We start from the raw sequence: 25,757 nt of genomic DNA, 5'->3' as shown, positions 1-25,757 counted from the left end.
ATTTCTTTCTTCATGCTGTCAGTTTCCTCTCCTAATAGGTGGTTTAATGAATACTTTAATTATAATTCTTTCTAATGCTGCTTTCTGCCAAGTGCATCAGGGAAGAAAATCTATAAAATACACACATGGTAAGAGCAACCCAGAATATACACCTACAGAGAGAATTTGAAACAAGGATCCTAAAAGCAATTATGTTATTTTCTCATTGTATCGAAAGCAGGAAAAAACCACAAAAGCAGAGGTGGGCAGTGAGGTGGTATTGAGACATCAGAGGGAGGGTTCTTGGGACACTTGTAAATAAATTTCAAGGCATTGTACCCTGAAAGGGACAATCAGAAATTAGTACTTGGTAAATAGAAGAGAAACTCAGGTCAGCTGGAATCAGATGATCTTGGGGCAGAGGCTGACACCCCTCAGTCACATTAACATTCAACTCAAAGGAGATATGTAGTTACAATGCTACAAAAATACATACTGAGTGGAGAGGGAGAGAAGAATATAAAACTGTTGCTCAACAGACTGAAATATTTCAAGTTATTCATGTCCTTCACCTCAGCCAAAGGGAAAAACGGAGGAAACGTGGTGTAGAATTCTGCACTATCAGAGACGGGCCTAAAAGAGGTTTGTTCTCCGATAAAATGCTTAGATAATGAGAAGCCATGGGACCCGGACATGTTCTTAAAACATTCACGACCCATCGATCTGCTGCAGAGACGGCGGGAGCTGCGAGCCGGGGCCGGAGCCGGCGTCTCGCATCTCCCTCTGCTGGGAGGCGCCGCAATCGCCGAAGGAGCAGCCGGGACAGCGCTCGCTTCGGGTCCCGACAAACACGGATTGGCAGTAGGTCTCACCCTTGGTACTTTTGCAGTGATTTTTCAGGCAGATAGAGACTGAAATGATTACGCTTTTTCTATCCTTTTTTTTATTTTTTCTTTTTTTTTTTTTAATTTAATACTATACCATGCAATTGGAATAAGTAACATAGTTTGGATACCGAGCTTCAAATGCTCATGAATGAGCTACAGCTCAGGAGCTGCTCAGAGAATATATTCACCAAAAAAAAAAAAAAAGGAAGAGAGAATAAATAAATAAGAAAATTGTGATCTGTTTACAAACCACTCAAATGAAAGGAAAAGCTCTTTGGCTGCATTATTTGGCAGTAGCTGGAGGACACACATTTCAAAAATGGGCAAGGGGCCTAAGTCCCATTGCCATACAAAAATATGATGTCCCTGAAATTAAGGCTTAAACACCTTTGAAGTTTTTACCTTTATTGTCTGGGCATATAAGTCCCCAGCTCCAGCAGTATTCTCTTACACAAATGACAGCAGGATGTTGTGCACAGTAGGATACAACAGGATAATATGCACAGTATCCAGCATATGTATAGGGACAGAATTTGGTCCTCCCTTTGGTATAATTAGTTTAAAAAGGTCCTCTTCAGATGTTATGAAAGCCAAGCTGTTCAAAAGAATGGTGAGTATACAACAAAGTTGTTAATTGTTAATAAATTTATTAAACAAATGAGAGCTGTGCACCTCAAAACGTATCAGGAGCAGGATATCATATGGTCTCCTAGGTGATTCAGCACAGTTCTGTAGTATGGTTTGCTATGAGGTGAAACACTGTTTAAACAGTTTAAGTGTGCGCTATTAACATATATGCATATGCTGATCCATGGACTTGCTAGTATAATGCCAAGATTGAAAATTTAGCACACTACAATAGTGCATAAGTAAGAATGAACTTGAAAAAATCTGTTTCCATAAATAAGCAGACAAAGTAGTGATTTTGGAAGATGAAACACAGTTGTTTTATTAAATTTCAATAGATATGAAAGAAATTTTCCTTGGACCACAATTCCACTGCAAATAGTCATTCTCAGCGTGAGAAAAACCACTCATAAGTTTTTACTGGAAATGAGGCTGTGTTGCTCTTGAAATGTAAGAAATCAGGAGGGTTGCTTCATTTGCTGATCCCCAGTATCACACACAGCAACCACAGAGGAGGTAATTGCCTATCTGAACTATGAGAGCAAACTGCAGTACTTGATAGCTTGGGGCAGTCATGTCAGTGAAGTGAGAGGTTTGTCACACACCTGCTTTTCGGATTGTGCTGTGCTGGGCTCTGTCATAAAATAAGAGCAGCATGGCAGAGCCTGAGGGAATGGCACAGCCAGAAGCAGGTGTGTGTGCCACATGCTCCCCTGAACTGCAAACAGCTCGAGCAGGAACATGCGAAATACAGCCCTCTCTCAACCATGCCATGCTGTGTTAAGGGTGGGGCAGTAGCTGAGAGCATCTTGGCTATCGGCATCACCTGGTGGGTAGCCTGGATCCACATCCCTTACTGCCATTTGTGTGGAAAATGAGTCCTTGGGTCAGTTGGCCTGAGCTGACAGTACTCGCCAAGAAACACAAGGCTCAGTGAGACAACTGGTTAACAAATTCTTACCGGTAATTATCAATGCACAGAAGAGATTGTTCTTGTTGTTCAAACCAGCATTGCTGACATCCCACATAACACAGGGGACCCGAGTATCTCCGCTCCAAAGTCATCCATCAAATTTTGAAACTCTTTGCAGTGAGGGCTGGGGTCCTTGAACCACTGGAAACTGGTTTGAACCAGGTGGAACAAGTTTGATCTGGTTTAAACCAGCTGGAACTGGTTTGATCCAGTTGAATCAGGTTTGAAATTATTGGAATCAGTTTAATCCTGTTTGAATTGTTTAAAATTGGTATGAAGTGGTTGCAACTGGTTTGATCCAGTCGAACCAGCTGGATCCAGTTTGAACTGGTTTATACCACTTGGAGCCAGTTTTGACTAGATTGAACATTAGTCCAAATTTCTTAATGGAAGGGCTGTTAAACATTGGAATGGACTACCCAGGGAGGTGGTGATCATCAGGATCATCATCCTTGGAGGCGCTCAAGAAATAACTGAACATGGCACTTAGTGCCACGGTCTAGTTCACAAGCTGGTGAAAAGTAAAGGTTTAGACTCAATGACCTGGGAGGTCTTTTACAACTGAATTTGTTCTGTGATTGTTTTAGTGCAACTCCAGATGCTTGGGCAACAAAATACAATAAAGTCAAATTCACCAATATACAAGTCACACAAAAACTTTTAAAATGTTGCCCTAGATTTTATAATCATCTATTAGGAGTATCTAATTTAGAGATGAGATTTCTTGAACTTACCTGAAAAACTAAGGTGACACCTGTTAGGCTGCTAAAGCCACTTTTCAATGCAGACTCTTTGACACTTGATATTTCTGTCCAAGTATGAAAATTGGAGATTGATACTTGCTTCAGATGAGTGTATGAAGGGTATGGAGTGGTTTTTAGGACACTAAAGGTAACAAAGTGATAGACTTACATTACAGATACTTCTAAGTCACAAACTTTTCAGAGAGATGGGAAATACCTTTCCAGCCAGGTGCTATCAGGGAAACAAAACAACTTCTTTTGGAAGAAACCCAGGTAATTTGCACTTTCTAATACCAAAACTCTGAATTACCTCAATCCTTTATCTCCATGTCAAATTTGAAATTTGTTAAGCTGGGATAATAATTCTGTTTATCTCATAAGGAGAAAAATGAAGAGCTCTTGCACAGACTTGCTCCTGAGTAGGGAAAATCCAGTGTGGTGGTATTGGGGATGGCCCAGACAAAAAAGTCATTTCTCAGAGTATACTGGATTTCTGAGAAAGCTCAGTGATGCAGATGCATGAAACATCCTTGGATGCCCTTTCCTACACATAATTGAACATGGAAAGATTTGAAGGCATGTTTTCCTGATAAAACCCCTATCCAGTTATTGGTTGCTGTTGCTTGAGCCATCTTCTCCAGGCCAAGGTATAGCCACTTCAGTAAAAAGTGGTTACTGAACACCTCAGGCTGCAGTACCTTTGCTCCTCCATTGTTCACCACACCTTGGGTACTGGGAAAGGACTTTCTTCCCAAGTGAGGACTTGTGGTCCCTGTGCCATCACTTCTGTCACAGCTGTAAACCAGCAATGCTCCCCCTTGCACCTACTCCAGGGCACGGAGGCTGACAGGTTGGCAGCCACCAGGGATCCCCAAGCAGGGCTGCAGGGACATCATCTTGAAATTGGGATGGACCTATTTAATGAGGTCACTGAGCTACTAACTAGAAACTAAGCCTGGAACTATAGGTATTACTCCTGGGAGGCCCCAAAACATCAAAAATAAATTAACTCTGATTAATGGAGAAGCAAGCCCTCCCTCTCCGTTCCCTTGTGGCAAGAGATGTGCTCGTCAGCTGGTGCTGCAACAAATGCCTCCTCTGCATGTGACATCCTTCAGGCGTCTCTCTTCCTGCCTCTGAAAAGTTCTCCCTGGAACAGGGGGAACAGTAAGTCTCCAAAAAAGGAGAGATGCTCCCAATTCACAGAGTTAGGGCAAAACAGGCAAATAAATAGCATACATAGGGATCTGTTCTGTTGACTATCTGATCTAGGGAGCATGAAGTCAGGGATTACTGTGGGGAGCATCTGCAATCAAAAAAGCTCCTGCTCAGGACTCGCATTCTCCTTTGAATCTGGGTAAAAGTTGAGAGTTTCCTTTTTACCACTTACACAGAAATTTAAATCACAGATTTTGGTGGAGCCTTAATATTTCCTAGCCTGTGCTGTATTGTTTGAAGCAGATGGGACTCGCCCCCTTAAAAGATGTAGAACAGAGAGGAGATGGAGAGATGGAGTTCTCCAGTTGGAGAGAATCACTGAGAATTATTGGGTAAAAACCAGCCTGTTGAGCTTGAAACACAGCCTACTTGGGGCACCTCCAGGCATGCCCAGAACAAAAACTACCCCTTTTTCCATGCTCTTAGCCTCTACAAAAAAAAAAACCCAAACAAACAATCAAAACCGAACATAAAAACAAACAAACAACAAAAACCCAAAACAAAGCAAAAAAAAAAACAAATCAAAGCCCCCAACAATTTGGACTTTGTTTTCCTGTCACACTGCAGCTTTATATCAGCTGTTGTCCAGGAGAAAAAACTGCTGCCCCGCCAGATCCTGAGATGGGAACAGTCTGGGCAATTCCCTGGGAAGGACATTAAAGCCAGGGGGCAGATGGGACAGAGCCTCCCTTGGGGCAGACAGCTCCAGCGGCCCCAGGAAACCCTCCTGCAGCATTGGCAAGGCTGGTAGCTCTTTTCCTGTGTGGAAGGGACAGGGAGGGGAAGGCAAAGCCAGAATGACTGGGAAGATCCCATCCACGCCTCCCAGGAAGAGGGTGCTCCTTGCCTCGCACGCAGCCCGGCTTGGGGGAACTTTGGGCTGGAGAAGGCAATGCTCTCTGGAGTACCATGGTGTGGGGAGGGTTCCGGGGCTATAGCCCCTGGCATTGGCACACATGGTGTGTGAGGTGCTGGGTCTGCTCGTGATGGCCCGCTGTGGCTCTGCCAAGGGAAGGACAACTTAGAAAAGAAAAGAAAACCCAAGACCAAACATAAAACCCACCAAAAGCAAACCAACCAGAGAAAAAAACCCAAACAAACAAAACAAAACCTATAGAAGGCAGCAGATCAAGCCAACCCAAGCCGTGGTTGAGCAGTGAACCTGAGGTGTGGGTGCTGCTATCCTTCTCAGTGAGATTTGATGGGCACGTGGTGAATTCAGGGGCCGGGTGCAGCTTTTTGGGGGTGCAAGAAGGTGGAAGGATAAGGGCTGGAAGGGAGTGACCCCAGCCTTAGTAGAGAAGCCCTGGAAGGCAGATGGGGAGATGCTCCCCAGGGGTGGTGGGTTCTCCAACAGCACTCCTGGTGCGATCTCTCCCCCTGCCCTGCTGCTTGTGGGAGCAGACTAGTACACCCCGTCCGGCATGGGGCTCCCCAACCCTGCATTTGCTAGCTCCCTAAAGATGGTCCTTATCGCCCAGAGTCCTGAAGGCGTGTGCGTGGGTATCAGGCCCACGGGGACAGTCTGGGGATGCGAGAGCCGCGGGTGTGGTGGGGTCCGGCAGCGCAGCCCCGCCTGCCGTGCCCAGGTGTGCGGGGCGGGGGTGCAGCGTGCCCTGCTGCTGCCGCTGCTGCGTGTGCGGGCGCGCACGTGTGCGCACCAACATCGGCGTGCGCCTGTGCCCGCGGCTCTGCGCGCAGGGGGCGCGGGCGGAGGAGGCGAAAGGGGGCCGGTTCTGCGGCGGGTGGCTCCCAGCCTCCCCCGCCCCCTTCCCTCTGGGTCTGCTCCTCGCTCCGGCTCGCATTCTATCGCAGGCGGCCGGCGCAGCCCCCGCTCCCCAGCCCCAGCCCCGGCCCCGGCCCCCGCCCACCCCCGGAGTGGAGGCAGCCGCGCCGAGCCGCCCGCGGGAAGAAAGCAGCGCTCCGCCGGCTCCGCGCCCCTCCGCGGGGCCATGCAGCGCCTCTGCCCGCCCGGCCCGAGCGCAGCCCCGCGCCCCGCCGCCCTCCGCGCAGCCTGAGCGCCTGGCGGGGGCTCTGCTCCGCGCCCGGAGCTGGGACGGGGCCGGCACCGGCGGCACAGCAAAGCTCCACGGCTCCGCGACACTGCCCCGCTGCCCCGGCCATGGGGAAGGGGCTGGAGGGGACAGCGGCCCGCTGCGGGCTGGGACTGGGATACCTGCTGCAGACGGTGGTGCTCCCCGCCCTGGCCGTCCTGGGGGCCAGCCGCCCCGGCTCCGCGGCGCAAGGTAAGGCGATGGATGGATGCATGGATGGATGGATGGATGGAGAGGGGTTGGGGCATCCTCCTTTTGCGGGTTGGAAATGCGAGTTTATGCCATGATTATCTTTTTTATTGCGTTTGTGTGTGCAAACAGTGCAATCACCCGCATGCACGATCCCCGCCGGGGTCTGGAGGGTCCGGTCGTACCTGCCGGGTCGAGTCTGTAGGTGCTGAGCCTGGCCGGGACAGGCGTTTGCCTGCACTCCGTCCTCAATGAGGCACGGGGAGCGGCGGGGAAGTTGGCGCTGAAGGAGCCCCGCCGGCAGCCCTCCGGAGCGGGAGAGCCGCCGGTGCGCCCCGCAGGGCCGGCAAGGTGCGGGGAAAGGCAGGTGCGGGGCGGGTGTCCCTCCCAGCGGCAAAGCCAGAGCCTGGAGCTCTGCAATCGACCGTCGGCCTTGAACCCCCCAAGGCCCCCCAGCTCTCTCCTTCTTCCTGCCAAAAACATGATACACCCGAAGGGAGTCACCGTCTTTCTGTGTTTATGTTTTGAGATTTTGTTTCCTTTCCCGTGTCGGGGATTCTGGAGTACATCTCGATCTGCCTTCCCGGTAGCCCTTGTACAAATTCCCCTTTTTAAGTGGCAATGTATTGCTTCTCAGTGCGTGTTTTGGGGTGTTTGAGAGCATCACAAAGAGCCCTGGCTCAGTGTGGCACCCACCAGGCTGACAGCCACAGCAGGAGGCTTTTTCTCCTGCGAGCTGATGCTGGACAAACTTTCTCGGTGCTTCTCTTCTTTCTTTCCAGGAGTTAGACTTAATGTGGAAATGTGTTGCTTTTGTAGAACACAGGAGAGAGAAAGAGAGCTTGCTGCTGCATGTGGGCAGAGCTGCACATAGCAAAGATGTGCGGGGTTGGGTAAAGCAGTTGGAAATCTCAGTTATATGATTACCAAGAGAAAAGAAATTTTAGAAGCTTCTTTGTTTGTTTATTTTCCACATGTATGTAGCCACGATGTAATAACATGCACCACAGTTTGGTTTGAAGTTACTAGCATAATGCAAGTGTAGGAATACTTGATTTGCCCCACATCATGTCTGTGGAGAGGCATTTGTGAAAACTGCACAGATCTGACCCTGTGCTCTCACCCAGCCGTTACAAAGTGCACTCCTCTGTGGCCTTTTTGACAGGAGAACAGCAATGGTTGTTCTGATTCCTGGTGCCCCTGGCAGGCTTTCTGTGGGTTCTCCCAGGTACGGAGCTGTAAGTTTGCTGCTGGTGGGCTGGGTGCACTGAACATCATGCCTGTACATGTAACAGTGCTAATATATTTCCTGCTGATACTCACTCCATCCCCTCAGAGTCACATTCCCTTGCTCATTTATTTCGGAGGAAGATCAGAAATCTGGCCATGAAAAGGGAGTAGCAGGGTATGAGAGCACAAAAATCCCTTATGCATCATGGCATGCTTCATCTGTGTCTTCCATATAATTTCCTTTCACTGGTTGTTTTCCTGTTCATGGTAAGACAGGTTTGATATTTTGTATTTAGGGGTTTAAGTAGTGCCATATGTATGTGGACCTACATGTCCAGGAGTATGTATCAGCCTGTGTCGATAGAGAGAGATATGTCATGTCAGAGGGTGTTGGAGAAGAAAGCTCCCCTCAGACAGTTGGACCTGGAGTGGAAAGGAGCCTGCTGGCTCTGCTGGCAGGACACGGGGGTTTCACATGACAGATGGCCTGAGCAGGGAAGAGAGGACCCCCTGCGTTCGGCTGTTCCAGAGCGCTGCTCACGATGCCACAGGGCTCATGCCTCCCATTCCCGGATGGTTTCTCCTTCCCACACTTACCCTCTGTGACACAACGCTGTGTGACAGAAGTGCCACGAGGGCACAGGAGCCAGGGTGCCTGTTCCTATCCTGCAAAGGACAACGCAGTGTGGGACCTGCCACAGAACACAGGTGTGCTCACCTACCCAGAGAGGGGCGGACAGCTCTTCAGCAGCACTCCCCAGTGTGTGAGAAACTTCCACAACAGAGTGAAAAATCCAGGGAATCTGGTTGGGATATAGCTGTTTGTCTTGGACTTTTTTTTTTTTTTTTCCATTTATACTTTTATTTTTATTGCTAGGACCAGGCAGGGAATTTGGGTGCAGACCTGGTTTTGGCATTTTTCCCAGAGCTGAGGGATTTTCTCATTGGTTTGTGCAGTGGGGATCTTCGTGTGTGTGTACACAGTGCTTCAGTGAGGCAATGAATCAACAGTTTAACTATGCCCTCTTCAGGAAGTTTCCTCATCATATAGCACCGGGCAAAGTTTTCCCTCTATTCTATATATACATTTCAAAAACATACATCTTTCATCTCAATTCCCCAACTATCTTTAGCTTTTGAAGCAGGCTGAGAAAGCCGTGAGCATTGCTGGGACTTGTGCTTTCCTACCTTCCTTTTCCATTTCCTTGTAGAAGATGAATTTATTAACTGAGGGGCTGTTGGACCAGCTCCCCCTCACTCCCTGGCACGTTCATTATCACTGCATCTTGGCGTCCTCCTGTGAGCTTCTCAGCAGACCTAAATACACTTTTTGTTTTATGAGTATTTCTTATCTTCTTATCTGAAGCTGTCTGCGTATTTTTCCGCTGTTATCAGGAGAGAACAGGAAATGGCTGCAATGGTAGAGACAGCCCTTAATTCTCAAAGCGGTGTGAATGGGGCCAGAGCGATTATCAAGCCAGAATCAACTGTGACTTGGCATTCGCTGCATTTACTATACCTCTATGATAAGCTATCAGAATGAGAATTTAAATGCCCCAAACTGTGCCCCTGCTGGGCATTTCGGTGCCATCTCCATAAGAGCAACTTTTCCTTTGGCTCTTCAATCAGCAGAGACTGGGTTTCAGCTGTTGTGCTCCCCTACAGCCCCCACACTTCCTGCCTCCCAAACTGTTATCCACTTATCCTGTGGCTCCCACCTTTTTGTTGTGTAGCTGGGACGAAAGGGGGGGGTCAGGCTGTCTATTTGTAGTGACAAACATGGTCCAGACAGCTTTTGGGGTTAATAAGGGTGGTGTAAAAATGGTAGAAAAGCTAAATGGACTATGTATTAATGAGGTTGTGTTTCATTTATTCCCTTACAATAAAAGAGTGCATTTTTCATGCTTAACCCCTCAAACTAATTAAATCAAAGTGATAATTTAAAAAGAAAACTGTAAAAGAGCCATATGTGCAGATATTTGTCTTGCCCCAGCATGGTCTGTATTAGCAACAGCAGCAGTTTGAAAATGCTTAGTGTAGAAAAAGTGAACTATAACATGTGAATAGGTAGTAACCTTTTGGGGATGCATTTCCTAATTAAATACCTAAACACATCTTGTTGAAAAAAGGTGGGGAAAGGACTTAATTGTCTTGATGCATCAGTGGACTTCTTGTACTTGATCATGCGGGTGTAATATTTGTAATAATAAAGCAGGAGCCAAGTAGTATTTTGTTGTGAATGGATAAGGCTCTTTGGAGCATTAATCTGTTTCAAAGTGATGCACTGTGGTAGATTTCAGTGATGCTGACAAGTTTGAGCCGGATGTGGTAGCCTGTACTTGTTCTGAGTACATTTTAGTACTGCAGTACTCTTTGCTGAAAGCAAAGCAGCCACTGTGTTTCCTTTGCTGACAGAGGTGGAGTTTAAGCAGGCTTAAAATTAAGTGGATGAATATTTACATAGAGGAGAGATTCCTCCCTGGGAACATGGGAGCCAGGATCTGAGTTCTTCCTCTGGCTCCAGGCTCTAGCAGCTGGTTGCAAGAGTTACGGAAAAAATATATAGATCACGTACAGGCTCCTCCTGATGCCTCTTTAGAATTACTGTCAGTGTCATTTATCCCTCTGTACAATAAGAATGCCAGAGTGCATCTAAACATTTCCACAGTTGTTGTGCATGTTTGCACTTAATCACTTTACATGGATCATTCACCACACAAATTTATTTTCCTTGGTAATGGTCTTAAACCCCAGTTATTCACTATATTTTGGGACTAGCTTTGTGTATGACATCCAAATTCAGAAACAGGAAACAGCCTTAACCAAATTAAAAAGATTTTCCTAATTTAATTTTCCAAATACAGTACATCTGAAAACATGAATACAACTCTGTGCCAAGGCCAGGCAAATCAGTTCCATAGCTGGTCTGTGCAGTAGGAAAGGACAAAATGTGGGCTATATTTATTAGACATTTCCATGTAAATATCTTGATTTTTATGCAAATGGAAGAGAGGTGTTTTGAGGCACAGCCTGCGCAGTTCAGGTGAATAGGATATGAAGCAAATCAGTTCCTATGGAAAGCAAGAGAAGCCCGGGCTGAGAAGGACAACTACTGACTATTTCTGTACAGTATATGACTGGAATTTTATGCATAAGTAGAATACAGAGGAGAGTTATACTTCAAAAAGCCAAGCTACATTAATGTCATGCTACCAGCAAAACAACTTTGGTTTTAGTAACCTGTTTTATAGTGTATGGCTGTATTTCTTGATTTCTGGTTCTTTCTGGATTTTATGTCACTGGGCTTTCGAGGAATCTGCTCTGGATACTTTTTCTACAAAAAGGCAAGAAAATAACTTTTCCAGCCTATCAGAAAAATATGTTTGAATTGCTGGTGCAAAAGGCAGTTCCTGGGTAAATTTGCATCGCTTGGACTAGTGAACAGTTTGCTGTGATTTAATCTAAGAGGATTCCATGTGAGTCTCAAACTGTTGGTTTGTCATTGAAAGAAAGTTACTGGAGGCTATCTTTGAAATAAAAGTGTAATCATGGATGCTTTGCCTATGCAATGCATTTCACATAACTGTCTATACGTCCCTTTAGGAAGAAATGGCATTGTCTTTCCTCCCTCTCTGGCGTGGGGAGAGGGCTGTGCTGGTTTGTGAAGAGCACATCTCGTTAGCCACCCAGTGGAGGTATTCACGTCTAGCAGGAAGCGATCTTGGCAGCGGTGCCAGCGGAGCAGTAATGACAGCGTCTGTCATTTGCATTAGCCGGCTCTGCTGCGCTTCGGCTCCGAGGGACAGAACAGCTTCTCGAGTGCAAGTGGAGAATCAAAGGAAAGGAGTGAGAGACGAGCTGTGGTTTTCCAGTTGGTCATAACCCCCATCAGCACAGCGTCAGGATAATGTTGTGCAGAGGCGCAGTTCAGTGCCGGCTGCTTCCAAGGACTGAAGGAATGGTGGTGTTTTAAGTGATTTATTGTGTGTGCTCAGTTGAGTCCAGTCTCAGGAGCAGACGCCCCTGGATCTTTCCATCATAACATTATCCAAGAGGCAATCTGAAGGAAATGTTATTAAGTCTTCTAGAAGGCAAGCTATATTCCAAGAAACACTTAATTTGCATCATTTGCAAGCAAGCATTTGAAATTATGCTAAAAAGGGAAATGGTTATAAAGAACTTTAGACAGAATAAGTAGGAACAACAAAATTCCCCTTGATTTTGAGCATACTTAATTCCCCTGTGTTTAAATTAATGGGGTCATCTGTAGGTACTCCAGCCCCTAACTCCACTGCTGTGATGGAGAGATGATTTATTGAGTATTGTTGGGTTCATGATAGGTTTGGTTAAATATTTTGCCGACGATCCAGTGTGGTTATTGTATTTAGATTTATCTTTCTGGTGTGAGGATGTAGCATAAAACTGTGTGCACACTAAGGAGCTAAAGGAAAGCCCTGAACTGTAGCTGTTTTCCAGTTGTTTTCCTCAAGGCTGGCTCTGCTTGTACAAACAACACTCACACGTGAGGTGCAGTGAGTGGGAGGAGTGGGCAAGAGCTGCCAGAGATTTTCTCAGCTCTCAGCAACCTCAGAGATGCTTGTATATGGCTTTCTCCCTAGGCAGTCATCACTAGAACAACTTCCTGTTTGCTTTTATGACTCCATCCCAAATCACATGGACGTTAAGCAGGAAATATGGGATTTCCTCCCAAGTCATCAAACGCTAGGATTTGGGGAGTCCCTTTATAGCCTGGCACATTATCTAAAAGTTTGGGCTGGGGAGAAAGAGCTTCATGCAAAAACAGTCTCACTTAGAAATACCCTTTTTATCAACATGGAAAATCTAGGGGGAAACAAAGGAGAAAAAAAGATTCCTTTTTGCTTATTTGCTCAGGGGAGGTTGGAAAAAAAGGAAGAAATCTTAATCAAAACCAGAAAAGACTCAGTTATTTTAGAGAAAAGGTCAATAAAGCCCTGAATATTTACCCTACTGTCCAAACTATTTGTATTTATGCTCTCTGAAACTGTGTTAGGTGTTCAGTGAAAATGAAGCTAAGAAATTTTGAAGTCTTCTGACAGCAATGTTTTTTATTTCCGTTTACATTTTTCCACGTATTTCAACCAGCCCAGTGAAAAATCTCACTGTTAGACTTCATTTACAGTCCTGGTTAGTACTGGTTAAGGCATATATTACACTGCTCTCTAGATCTTACTGTTTTGGTTTGTTTTTTTGTTTGGGTGTGGGGTTTTTTTGTGGATTTTGGTTTTTGGTAAATCACACTGATTTTACTGTGATGCAGATTGAGATGGAGACCCAGATTCTCGGTGGTGCCAGACATGTCCTTATTTCCTCCAGGGAGTGTCAGGCAATGCTGAATTTGGGTGATTACCTTTGCTGCTCCCTGAATACAAGCAGTGCTGCTCTAGCTTGCACGGCAGCCCAACAGTCCCATCAAGGCAGGGACACCTCCCTTGTGAGTATGTGATGCTGCAGTGCCTCAGCACCTCCTCAAATTCTCACTTTGTTGTGAGTCCTACACAGGTAGGACAGGAGAGGCACCCAAAAAGCTGTGCAGGCTTGTCTCAGTTGGTAATACCTCCTGTGGGGAAAACTGCAGTTGTGTCTTTAGCAAAGCTATGTGCTTGTGTTCCTGGGCATAATAGGAAGTTCTTATTTGTAACATTGCCTTAGTTATTCAATCTCTGTTTTGCTGGATTTGGAAGCTTGCTGTATTTATCACTGTTTGGTGGAGAGGTCTAGGGGGAGTTGCCTAAGCGTACAGAGCAAATGTGTAAGGGAAACCAAATTATGAGCTCAAGTTTTCTGAGTAGCCAAGACTGGTGCTGCAGTGCATTCGTCTTGTTTGAAGGAAGAGGGCATGGTACAGAGGGAATGCTATGTTGAGAAGGCTCTCAGGTACCTTCTCAATGTTGAATTTCTTGAGTCTCACTGATGGTGTCTTTATATCTGCCGTAATCTAGAAATTTGTATAAAAGCATGGTGTGGGTTAGGACTGGTACTCCTCAGTTTAGTATCTCCCACTGGGACCCTCGAAACCATGTGATCCTCACTCTCTCTCTCCTCCCTCCTCCTGAGGTGGGATGGTGAATGGGAGGCACAAAATGTAAAGATCATGGGTTGAGCTAAGAACCATTTTCTGGGAACAGCAGTTAAAAAGAAATTGTGCAGCAACAATACTGACAACAGAAGATGGGAGAAAGAGTTGAATGATTCACATGGAAACTCCCTGACCACAGTAATGCCTCACTGCTCCCTCTGCCACACCACCCAGACTTGGAAGAGAGCCCTTCACCTCATCCCTGGAAAATGAAGTGAGTTGGTTCAGTATAATCTTCAGGTCCTGGCCATGCCCTCTCCTAGCTACTGCAAAAATTAACCGTGTGCTGGCCGGAACCAGAACAAAGGAACAGGCAAAATTATATGCTGTTGCCCAGAACAGGGATGCTTCCTAAAAACTCTGACTTTCTGGTGGCAGGCAGTTTGGAAGGATTTGCTTTGCCCAATGCAATCCATAGTGTTATCTCAAATTTGGAAGGAGGAAGCGCACATCCAGGGCATGGCTGCAGCACTGTTGTAAATGGAATAAGGTTCACTGTCCTGGGCTGTTTTGTTTCATTTGGGTTTAATCTGCAATTCAGGACTATGTTATTCAACTGTACTTCGTTCATCTGAATGAATGACTTATGCTCCAGAGGACCCCGTTGCCTTATGAGTTATAAAAGCTATGAGGTTGCCTAGGCAATTAAATCAGTATCTTTTTTCTCTTGTTGCAGGAACATTTTCAACAATAACACTAAGGAGCTCAGATAGATTTCACTGGCCTGGCAACAGCTGAGCATTTTCTTGTTAGGTAGCTTTTGCCAATCCCTTTTTAGTTATTTTCAAGAAGCAAAGTAGCTTTATTTCTTAGTCTTATATTGAGTGAGAGGTTGAAATGTTAATCTCAGTGGATTAGCGGTGTATCCTTTGAGAAAAAGGAAAGCTTGCGTTTTTCTTGGTCCCCTGAGTGCTGGATGCAATTGTTTGAGAAATCTTGAATTTCATCAGCTAGATACAAGAAAATGTGCAAGTAAGCCTTGAATGATCTGTCAGAAGAGGTTGACTTTATTGCAGCCGTTTTGGAAACTTGTTTGATCTGTTGTTCAGGATAGTTGTTCCCCAGGTGTTTCTTTGCTTGATTTTAGTGCATTTCACATGAGACAGTGAAAAGGGATCACCACAGGATTATTAGTAATTCAGAGCTTCTTGGAGACCTATATTCCAGTCATCAATTTGCTAAAGTAATGGCTGGCATATGAATTGCTGCACTTTTATGATATGGTGTATCTATTGTTTAAATGCGTTGCTTGTCTTATCCACTCCCAGCATATGTGTTTATACTGGAAAGTTTACATAGTGAGTGAAAATAATAATACAGTCTCACTGAATGAGGTTAATTGCAGTTCAGTCATACTGAAATCAAGGAGTAAAAAGTGGGACAGAATAGCAAGTGAGACTAATTCTGTTCTCATGGGCACTGGATTTATCTACACTGACTGAAGTGAAGGCACTTATCAGGAGTAATTCCAAGTACAGATGTGCACACTGCCTCAGTCTGAATGGCTTTTCTCTTTCGTTAATATATCTCTTAAGTTTTGCCAGTTGCTCATGGAGTCAGCACAGAAGTAACCCTCTCACCTTTCCCTTTTCCCATATTTTTGTGGGTCTGTTGGGTTGTTTTGCAGCTCTAGACATGCAAAAGATGAGTGTATCTGGCTAAAAGTGAGTAACTGGGGCTAACAGGCAAACAGTGAGGTGTCCAGACTGAAATTTCATGTTTGCACTCAGATGAGACTATAGAGAAATCTCTGCTGTATGAACCTCTATTAATAGAATAAAACTCTCTGGTGCTTTCAACTCGAAAGAGATAAAATTTCCTCTGTTAAGCTTGGCCACTTAATCTGAAAATCAGGGTTCATTGTGGAAACTAGAACTCAGTCTGGTTAAGGAAGGAGTCTGTAATTACATGGGAAAGAGTCTGCCCTTCTACAAGTGCTGTTCACAGAAAATCTTGCTGAATTGTCTGATGAAATACTTGTATTCCTTGCTCAAAGCTTTTTGGCCCTAAAGCTGCACTATTTTTTGACAAATCATCATCCCCATTACAAATTCTTTTCATGTAGACATTCCAAACCTAGCTTGAGGTGCTTCCTTTCTGCTTCCTCACCAGTTTTTGGAGGTGAGGGTAACTTTTTTGGTCTCTTGCTCAAACAAAATGCAGCAATCTTCTTACACAGCAGATCTCTGCTGGCAAGAATAGGAGTGCGGGTTTTCCTTCTCTTCATCATGCAAAATAGCTGTACTGTAGCAAATAGGAAGTTCTGAATTTCTTACTTCCTAAGTAACTGGAAAGTTTGTAGCTAGAAAGTTCAGTAGTGGGACCTGTCAGTTTCACTGTCAGTTTCCTTTTGTTTTTTTAAATGTCTAATGTTTATACCAAAGATAGACTTATGTGGTACAAGGCCAGGTTATGACCACCACCAAATGTAGCTCCATTAATTTCAGAGCCAGCACATGGCAGAAGCTGATCTGCTTCTGTGTTAAAAAATATGTTGACACAGTAGAGTGAGACTCGAGGATGAACAGACCTTGATCTCATCGTACTTGGTGGCAAGTTTTTTCCTGGAGTTGTTTCTTTTTTGCTTTGGTTTATTTTGAAGCTAAATAATTTGAATAACTTTGAGGCTTTTCATTTTCCTTCCATGTAGCAATGTGACTCTTTTCTGTAGAGAGTTTAACGGGGTGCTTCACTTAAAAACAAGTTGGCAAGATTCTTTCAGGCAGACTTTTTCTTTGCTTGGCTTTTTGTTAGGATATTTTAGATAAGAACACTGACAGCCAAATGTCACCAACCGTCGGCAGATATCCACGTAAATACCTATTACACACAAATGTGTGGCAATTTCCTGCCTTAGCAATCATTTTTGAATAAAGACCTCTGCCACTAAAAGCATGGGCTTCAAAGTTTTAGGTTAGAAGTGCAGCCTGGTAGCTGGTAACAAAAGCAGTTGTTATCCTGGTGCAGGCAGTAGAATGAGAAGTGCCATTTGCCTTTCACAAGCACTGGGGAAGGCGAAACTGCTGCTGACTTTTCTCCTTTGCTTGTCCTGAAATATTTCTGTATGAATCTTTTTCTTCCATCCACCCCCCAAAGTTAATATATTAATTCCTTGTAGTAAACATGGCTATTAGATAAAACCTTCCAAATCTTAAAAAAAATATTAAAATGCCTAATTTAATTACTTTATAAACATTTATATAATTTTGTAGTCTCAAGAATAAAGTTTTAGCTTTTCATTTATAAGAAACATTTGCAAAGAAAATGAATTTAAGTGGCAAAGTGATTTAGTGATTTTGTGTGGAGTAATAATCTGCTTTGTTTTACTGATCAGCTTATTTTGCCAGTACTTGGTTTCACTGCCTTTTTTTGTTAGGGAAATCAATAGATAACAGTATTGTGATCAAATTTACTTTCTGCCTGATTATTTTCACTGGATTGCTTGGGATTTACTCACTGCAGCAAGGCAAGGAAAAATTGGCCTTTTGTCTTTGAAGTTTTGTTTTCACTGGTACCAATGCAGAACATATTTCATTTGTGGAGGCCAGGCTGAGGTTAAGTTGGTTTTAAAGATAACAGTAGATTCCTGCGTCCTTGCATTTGTTTTGTATTTGGTGACAGTCACTAAATCAGGGGAAGGAATGTTCAAACAACACACTTGAGGAAAAGTGATTTTTATAGAAAGGGCCCATTCCTGCTAATAGCAAGTAACTGCACACAACCCCACTGACATTAAAAGTCCATTAGCTAAGCCAAGTTTAAACACCAGCTGATGCTATGTCAGCTAAATGTATATTGGAATTTTTCATGTAACACAGCAATAGCACTTCTGTGCTTTTCCTAAAACTATGTACATTAAGAAAAGCAAATGTCATCTGATAGTAGTAAGATGGAGAGTTCACATTAAAGTAGGCAGAATTGTAATCAAACTGAAGTCACCATCTGGTTGCATTAATGAGAAACAAAAATGCATACAAGAAAAGCAGGGAGTGTCAGGTTTCTGAATTAAAGCAAGATTAACAAATGTAGTGTACAGGCTTCTGTAATACAGGATAAGCACAGAGCTGCTTATCTGCTTGGTTTTTTATCATTAAATATAATATGACCTTGTTTGAGAAGTTTATACTGAAGTCTGTAAGATGCTTTCTCACATGGAGAATTGGGTTGCCATGGAAGGAGGTTGTTTCCTGGCTATTTAGGAAATATGTCTCATTACTGCTGTGTGAAAACCTTTAAATGTGTCAAGATAGTGTTTGTATCCTATGGTCTGAAATTCTAGTTAACCAGTGGCACAGCAAATAGCATTCACCCATCTCTATGTATCAAAAAAAGGATTGAAAATTGTGGTGAAAAAACATCCTGTGTATTGAGAAGTTCCTCACCTGTAACACTTACTGTTCATCTTCAGAGGGAACCAGCAGGCTGAGGTCCCAGTTCTGTGGTCTTGGCACTCACAGAAGCACAGTTAACACCTGGTTTGGCACTGGGTAAAATTCAGAGAAGTTGCTTTGAAGTCTGCATTGGAAAAATAGACCTTGTGCTGTAAAGCTGCTGTGGAGACAGGCAAGGGGTGGCTCAGTAAGATAATGTGGGAGCTGGAGCAGGGGGTAATTAGTCACTCACTGACATGCTCCCAAGTCAGGTGAAGGACTGCTGTAACCTCCTCTGCTGTGTCATTCGCTGCCCATCAGTGAAGCCTTGTGTGAGCAGTGACAGGAACACAGCTAAAATGCCTGATGTGAGCAACCAGCCCACTGCAAACATCCTGTGGGTGTATCTGGAGAGTTCCCTTGCACTCTCACCACGCTGTGCTAGTAGTGCAAAACTCTCCAACGTGTCACGGGGCCAGGCTTGACTGTGTCTTCCTTGCTGGAGGAGCTGACATCAGTAGCGTGCCCAGAGCAGATTGTGTGTTTGCAAACCACAGGGTTTAGGAGAGTAATTCAATTGCATTTTTCCCCCTTCTGGAACATAACATGTAAACATATTACTGAACTAAAGCCTGGTTTTAATTACAAGCAGCAACTTTTTCATGTTGACAGATTTTCACATGGAAAGCTTTATTGAAAATGAGAGGAGACCTTTTTGCCATCGTTAGTTCTTGCTGCTTAGTGCTTTTATCAAGTACAGTAAAATACAGTTTATAATTAATTCAAAGCTTATATGGACATGTTTAATATAATTACCAAACAAAATCCTGTTTACTGACATATTGCTTGTGAAACCAGCCTGAATAATCTGGTCTCTGGCACACATAAGTCAGGCAGTAATAACAGCTGTAAATATTTCATAATATACTTAGAGTGCTTTGATTTTAATACAGAATCCACTTTTGGGTTTTAAGGATAAAACATAGGTCAAAAATTACTTTTACCATATGTTCCTTCCTAATCTCTTGCACTACTTTGCCTGAAAGTTACTCTTAAAAATCATTATTGTATTTTATTATAAAAAAGTTAATATATACACATTTATGAGCTGGGAAAATTATGTAATTAAATTATGCTGTAGCTAACAAAATGACGCCATTCACATTGGCACAGGACAATTGCTTCAATACAACCATAAATATTTTTCATTGGAAAAGGCATTGCAGTGCCAGTACTCGTTGTCTTTCTCAAAGTTTTACTATTTTTATCTGTCTGGATGTCTGTGTGTTGTACACTAAGCCTGAAAGACACTAGGAGGCAGCTGGTTATGCTGTTAATTCAGGTGGCCAAAGGGCTGGGAAACCAAAAGGGGCCAGGAGCCAGGTTTGTAGTGGACTACTGGGGGACCTATGATACTGTGTTATATATTGGACCCCCTCTTTCTTTCAGGGAAGGCTTTGAACTGGTATTTAAATAGAAGGAAGAAGATATGACTGATTATCTGGCTACCGCAGAATATTTGGGCTTGCATGAGGCTACTAAATCATCTTGGAGAGCTCAAACTGTGTGTGTGGTTTGTCCAGTTTAGGAAAGTGCCTCAAAGGTTCAGGAAAAGGCTTATGGTTATCCCTCGAGTCATTTTACCCTGCACCAAGAGAAGAACTTTAAAAGTAGTTGTGGAAAATGCAACATTTTGCAATTCTTGTTTACTTGGAAATTTTCTTTAACCTCTAGAGTAAAATTATAAATCAAGTAACTACAGTACTTTTTAGAAAGACAAATTTGAAAAATATCCACTTTGGGAATTATTTTACCCTTGTTCTGCAGTTGGATTCCCCTGCTAAAGTTGACATAACTTTTCAAATGTTTCAGCTGTGGCACTCTCATAAAAAATCATTAGTCTCCAAAACTGCGCCAGGCTCCTCAGGAATGCTGCTTCCTCCAAGCTATGAACCTCTCAAGCTTAGGATCCCACCCCCCGGAATAAAACCACAACTAACAATTGGTATGAGGTAGGAAATGGCATTGGGATATGTCACAGCAGTTCTTATTTTTTGTCCCTGCATCCTTGAGGGACTACGCAAAGCCTGTTTTTGTAAAGGGAGCTCCTTGGCCTTGCTTCTAGATAGATGGTCAATGTTTTAAGATCTATGATCTATGTAAAACTACACGGTGATACTTGTGATCAGCATTAGGTGTCCTTATCATCCTCCTACAGGCATCTAGAGATCCCTGGATATGATCTGCAAAGGTGTTGCTGCAAAGTGTTTAGCAAGTCTCTCTCTCTAGACAGATCACAGGGGTTCCTGAATGCAGTACTTTAATTTTGGAAAGTTGAAGTCCCAGTTTTTAACTTTCTGTAGTGTGAGAACTTGCACTGAAGTCTGAGTCTTTGCTTGAGAAGACTGTAGTGCGTGAGCAGTGTTAAATTGCTTTGTTGTGTGTATGTGCAGGCTGCATCCAGACACTGTCATTGGGAAGTTATTAGTATATATAATTAACTAACCACAAGGAATTTCTGGACTGAAATAGCTTATGTAAGCCTATGTGTTTTCTTCCCACAAACCCAGCTTAAAGCTTCATGCAAGTATCTTGCTAAGGAAGTGCAAGACACTTCCTTTTTCTGCCCATGAAATATCATTTGGAAAGATGTGCTCACCTGCCAGACTACAGCGCTTTACCTTGCAGCAGTCCGACCTTCAAAAGTTAGTTCTTCTGACTGGTGCTGTTTATCAAATGCTGTGTTGTTTCATATTAGATGATGTGACCTTTAGATTTCAGCTGCTGCCATAATTTAATTGACAGCATGAGCCTTCCTGTAGGAGCCTGTTTTGGTTTAACCCAGCAGGTAGCAAACACTGCACAGCCACTGACTCACTCCATCCCTGCACCGTGGGATGGGGGAAGAGAACTGAGGGGAGGGGGGAAGCAAAATTCATGGATCAAGATAAAGATGGCTTAATAGGACAGAAAAGGAAGAGAAGATACCAGTAATATTAATAACAGTAGTAAAATAATTGGAATATACAAAAAAAGTGATGCACAATGCAATCGTTCACCTGCTAAGTGATGTCCAGCCAGTTCCTGTGCAGCAGCCCTTGTCTGATTTTCCCTCTCACTTGTATACTCATCATAACAGGATATGCTATGGAATAAACCTTTTGGGGTCAGCTGGCCTGGCTGTGTCCCCTCCCAGCTTCTCATGCACCCTCAGCCTCCTTGCTGGCAGAGTGGGGTGAGAAGCTGAAAAGTCCATGACTCAGTATAAACACTGCTCAGTATAAACACCTGAAATATCAGTGTGCTGCCACCATTAGTCTCCTAAATACAAAATGAAGTGTCATACCTGCTACTAGGAAGAAACTATTTCTATCCCACCTGAAATCAGGACAGAGCCAAAATTATTAATGAAAATTTGTGCAACGCCAGGTTTTTGTGACTCAGGCCAACAGATATGACTTGAGTGTGTGAAGACCAAGTAGTTGTGGCAGTGTAGGTCTGGAGTTCAGGAAGGCCAAGGGTGTTTTCATTTGCAAGGAAATAGAGACCAGCTTCTTTATTTATGCTTATAAATATATTGTTATTTAGGTACACAGGTAAATTGTGTGTGCTGCTTAGCCCCATCTGTTCCCAATAAATTTCAGCCTACAGGCTCTAGGTCTTGAAACTTTTGATTATGCTCAGAATGGTGAACTAAATAGAAGAGCTGACCTTCACAAAGTATGCTTGCAGCTGAACCTCTCATTTTGTGTAAACCAGCACAGCGTCCCGAGTTCAGTGCCTCGGTTCTGCTCCAGCTGAGGGCTGTTAACAGTCAGGGTTTCTGTAACAGTTAGGTTTCTGAGACTCTTTCTATCTGGTCTGTTTGGACAGAAAAAAATTTTCATGACTCTAAGAATGCTTTTAAAAAAACTGGAGAGAAAAGGGAGCAGATGCTGCAAAGTACATCAGAGAGTGGTCCCAATGTTAACAAAGAGATTATTTACCACTTGGATGAGGAGGAAAATGTTTGTATCTTTACAAGATCTTGTCCCACTTATGAGAGCCTAAAGAAAAGATAGGCATCTCGAAGGGCAATTATTGGTTAAAATGCTGGTTTATGACTACAAATTGTTTGAAACTTTTTATTTAAAAAAAAAAATCTTCTTTGGAAGTTTATGCAATTGCCCATCATCCCACTGATGTAAAGCCTCTTCAAAGACTTAGTAATTAAAATGAGGAGGCTGTATGTTCACATTGTCCCAACTCTCTGCAATTTTTTGTTCTCAGAGCATCACCCTACCTCTGAACAAACCCTGAGGTTAACTTTTCTGTGTACCATCAAGACCATCTTCCTTGCTATGGCAATGGCTGGTCACTTTTGATCATCTTAGAGTGTATTTACAGAAACAAGACTTGATTGTCCTCATTGTCTTCTATCAAAGTAGGCATTGGAAAACTAAAACACAAATAAATGAACCTGCTAGGATTGATGATTTCAAATATTCGTAACAGTGGAAAACATACATTTTTTTGTAGAGTTAAGAGTTTTGAATTTACTGCAGGCTTTATCACTTTTCTGGGTGGTAAGACAAATACTGCACTGTATAAAGAAGTTCAAGCATCCTCTTCCCCCCAAAATACAAGGAATAACATAAAAATTCTTTTCTCTTGCATGAAAACTTGGGATAGGAACAAACCCAGGGGATTTGAGGCTGGAGAAAGGTGGTAGTAGAGGTGTATGTATTTATCAGCCACTTCAAAACCACGAGACAGACACAAACACATGCAGGCAGCCTGTTTAAAGGTCAGGTATGTTGAGCATGGATACTTGAGTCAAGGAGGAGGAGGCAGTGATAAAGGAGCTGCTGCTCCATTTCCTTAGGACGCCAGCACAGACAAAGAGGGCTGGCCTGGCCTGGTGACTGTGAGTGGCCCCACGATCATGCCCCACCACTAGTTGTTCACAATAGAGCAGACTGAATGTGGCCCTGACATGAGAGGCTTTGGGCTTCCCTGCTTCAGGAATGACCTCAGGATCCTGAGTTCAGTCTGGAAGACTATTTAGGATGAGCTATGGCAGACAGGGAGGAAAAACTTATTGAAAACCAAAAGGAAAGTCACATGAACTTAAGATTTGGTAGTTTTTTAAATTAATGTGTCATCATTTATATGAACTATCTATTATATTGTGGCTAGGAGGTACATTAGGCAACAGAGATACATTAAAAGAAGAAAAATATTTACTTTACCACCAGCTTATCTCTTGATGTTGTTGTTTGGTTTGGATTGTTTGTTTATTTGTTTTTAATGTGAGACTGTTCCTTATCTACCTGATAAAACTTTCAGAAGTGGGAGGGGGGGGACTTAAAAGAATTTTATGCATTTATCCATATAGCCATTAAAAATATCAGCGGGTCATTATTATATTTGAGTCTGAGAGGACACTGTAAAACCCAGAGGCAATGTAAAGTGGGATCCCACAAGCTGTCTGAGTGAGGAATTTGGAGCAAAATAAATGGAAAGTATCAGTGAAAAGGTCACAGATCAGGCCCTTGTTTTTGAGTGCCAGCACTGGTGCCAGGACAGAGCTATTTGCTAACAACTCTTCTGCTGGGATGCTTTAGGAAAATGTCATTTTGGTGTGGTTGCTGGGTATGCTAAGCTGTAAATTACATAAAGGAGCTGAAAAAGTCAGTTTAAGCATTGTGGACTTTCATGTGCTAGGAAACATGTCAAAGGAAAATTTCAAGCAAGAATGGGCTTAAAGGCACAGTTCTGGATAAATCCTTTTCCTTGTGAGCAGTCCTATTAACCTTTGAATTGTGATGACACTTCTACAAGGATCTGTGCTTCAGTGTGTGAATAATCCCATACTTCCAATACGCAGCCTTGCAAGGTTGTGTGTAGCCTAAAATGAGTAGTCCCAACAAAGTTGCCCAATAGGATCAAAACCAGATCCTTAGGAAGGACTTCAGACCAGAAACATAACTTTTCAGAAGAACTTTTAATCTAAACTCCCTGTTGCAGGAGCTCTTATCAGAGAAGTTTTGACAGTGTCTATTGATTAAGATTCTCTTTTGTTGTATCTTAAAGAGTAAATCGAAAGGTCATTTTTATATTGACGTGCAAGGAGTTTTATTGATTCTCTTTTATGAGGCATTAATGAAATCTATAGAAGCCTAACAAGATTGTATAGTTAACCTTGGAAAGATTGCCTGTTCTTTTTACATGTGCAGAAAAGGAAAAGTAGAATGTTCCACTTTGGACGTTTAAATTATGTGGGAGTGAGTGGATTTTGTGGAATTAAATACCTCTTAGCACAGAAAAGAGAGCATGAGGTATCTATACTAACTTGTTCTCTCTGAAATATGCTTAGCAGGGATTTTTTGGGGGTAACACTTTGTTTTCCTGCCCAATGGTACCACATATTTATCACTATGAAAACATGCAGAGAAGTCAATCACTCACTATGTGTGCCAGAAATGCCTTCCACAGTCACAACGATGGTATGTCAAAAGTCTGTCTCACTTTAAAAGAACAGGCGGGATTTATTCTGGAAATGTACCAAAATGGACCAATCTGTCTGAAAAATATGAAGCTGGGATCAATTTTGCAAAGTTAAAATAAACACTAGTCACACTTGACCCAGTGTATTAAGCTAGAAGAGGAAGAAATAAAAAGAATTGGGGCTATCTATGGATTTGGCTTGGTAGAACATTAAAGATGACACATTGGATTAAAAAGTTATCCACTAACCTAAGAAGTATGCATAATAAAATTTAGGATGATTTTTCACTGCATTGTTCCACTACTTTCTTAAACATATTTTCTTTTTATGCCACTTAAATTAATGAAGGCCATCTTGGCTATGAAATATAAAGTTCATACCCTCTGAGAAAGGGTGCCTTTGCATAGTGAAAGCTCAGAAGCCTTTGAGTGAATGTCATGCATTTTTATTTGCAGTAGGAAAAACATACTGGAGAGAGGCAAGTATAATTATCTCCATTTTAAATGGAAACCAGAGGAGCTGGAGGCAGGACTGGGGCATGAGCAGACACAGGAATTCCCCTCTGGTGGGCTCACAGAAAACATGGAAGTAATTTGTGGTATGAAAATGGCTGATGGTGGTGTTTGTTTCCATGGAAAGGCTATGGAGAATGTAGGAACTGGGTGCTGGATTTTTGCACTACAGTCTGATTTGTGTCCAGCTTAAGTGCTGCTGGCCCAGCTTAGCTTTGCCACTCATCCTCACTGACAGTCAGCAAGATGCAGACCAAATTAGGAGTGGGCTCCTAATGCCCAATTGGAGAAGCCCTGTTGTGCTGAGCCATTGGTCCAGCTCTGCCAGTGCCTCTGAGGACCAGTCCAATCCCCTGCCCAATTTGAT

At 43.3% G+C, this 25,757-nt stretch overlaps 1 protein-coding gene across 4 annotated transcripts in view; it reads left to right on the top strand.

Annotated features, from left to right (window-relative positions):
• Window positions 1-6,518: 6,518 nt before the first annotated feature.
• Window positions 6,519-25,757, top strand: part of UNC5C (unc-5 netrin receptor C) — a 244,064-nt gene continuing 224,825 nt past the window's right edge. For all 4 annotated transcript variants that reach the window (XM_059470215.1, XM_059470214.1, XM_059470213.1 and 1 more), the window contains exon 1: window positions 6,519-6,673. In XM_059470215.1, the coding sequence (XP_059326198.1) occupies window positions 6,550-6,673 (124 nt within the window). In that variant the 5' untranslated portion in view covers window positions 6,519-6,549. The remainder of the gene's footprint in view (window positions 6,674-25,757) is intronic.

The sequence above is a fragment of the Ammospiza nelsoni genome, chromosome 4 (assembly GCF_027579445.1).
Source record: "Ammospiza nelsoni isolate bAmmNel1 chromosome 4, bAmmNel1.pri, whole genome shotgun sequence".
Lineage (NCBI taxonomy): Eukaryota > Metazoa > Chordata > Aves > Passeriformes > Passerellidae > Ammospiza > Ammospiza nelsoni.
The sequence above is the reverse complement of the archived record's forward strand: the minus strand, read 5'-3'. Positions and strand labels throughout refer to the sequence as shown.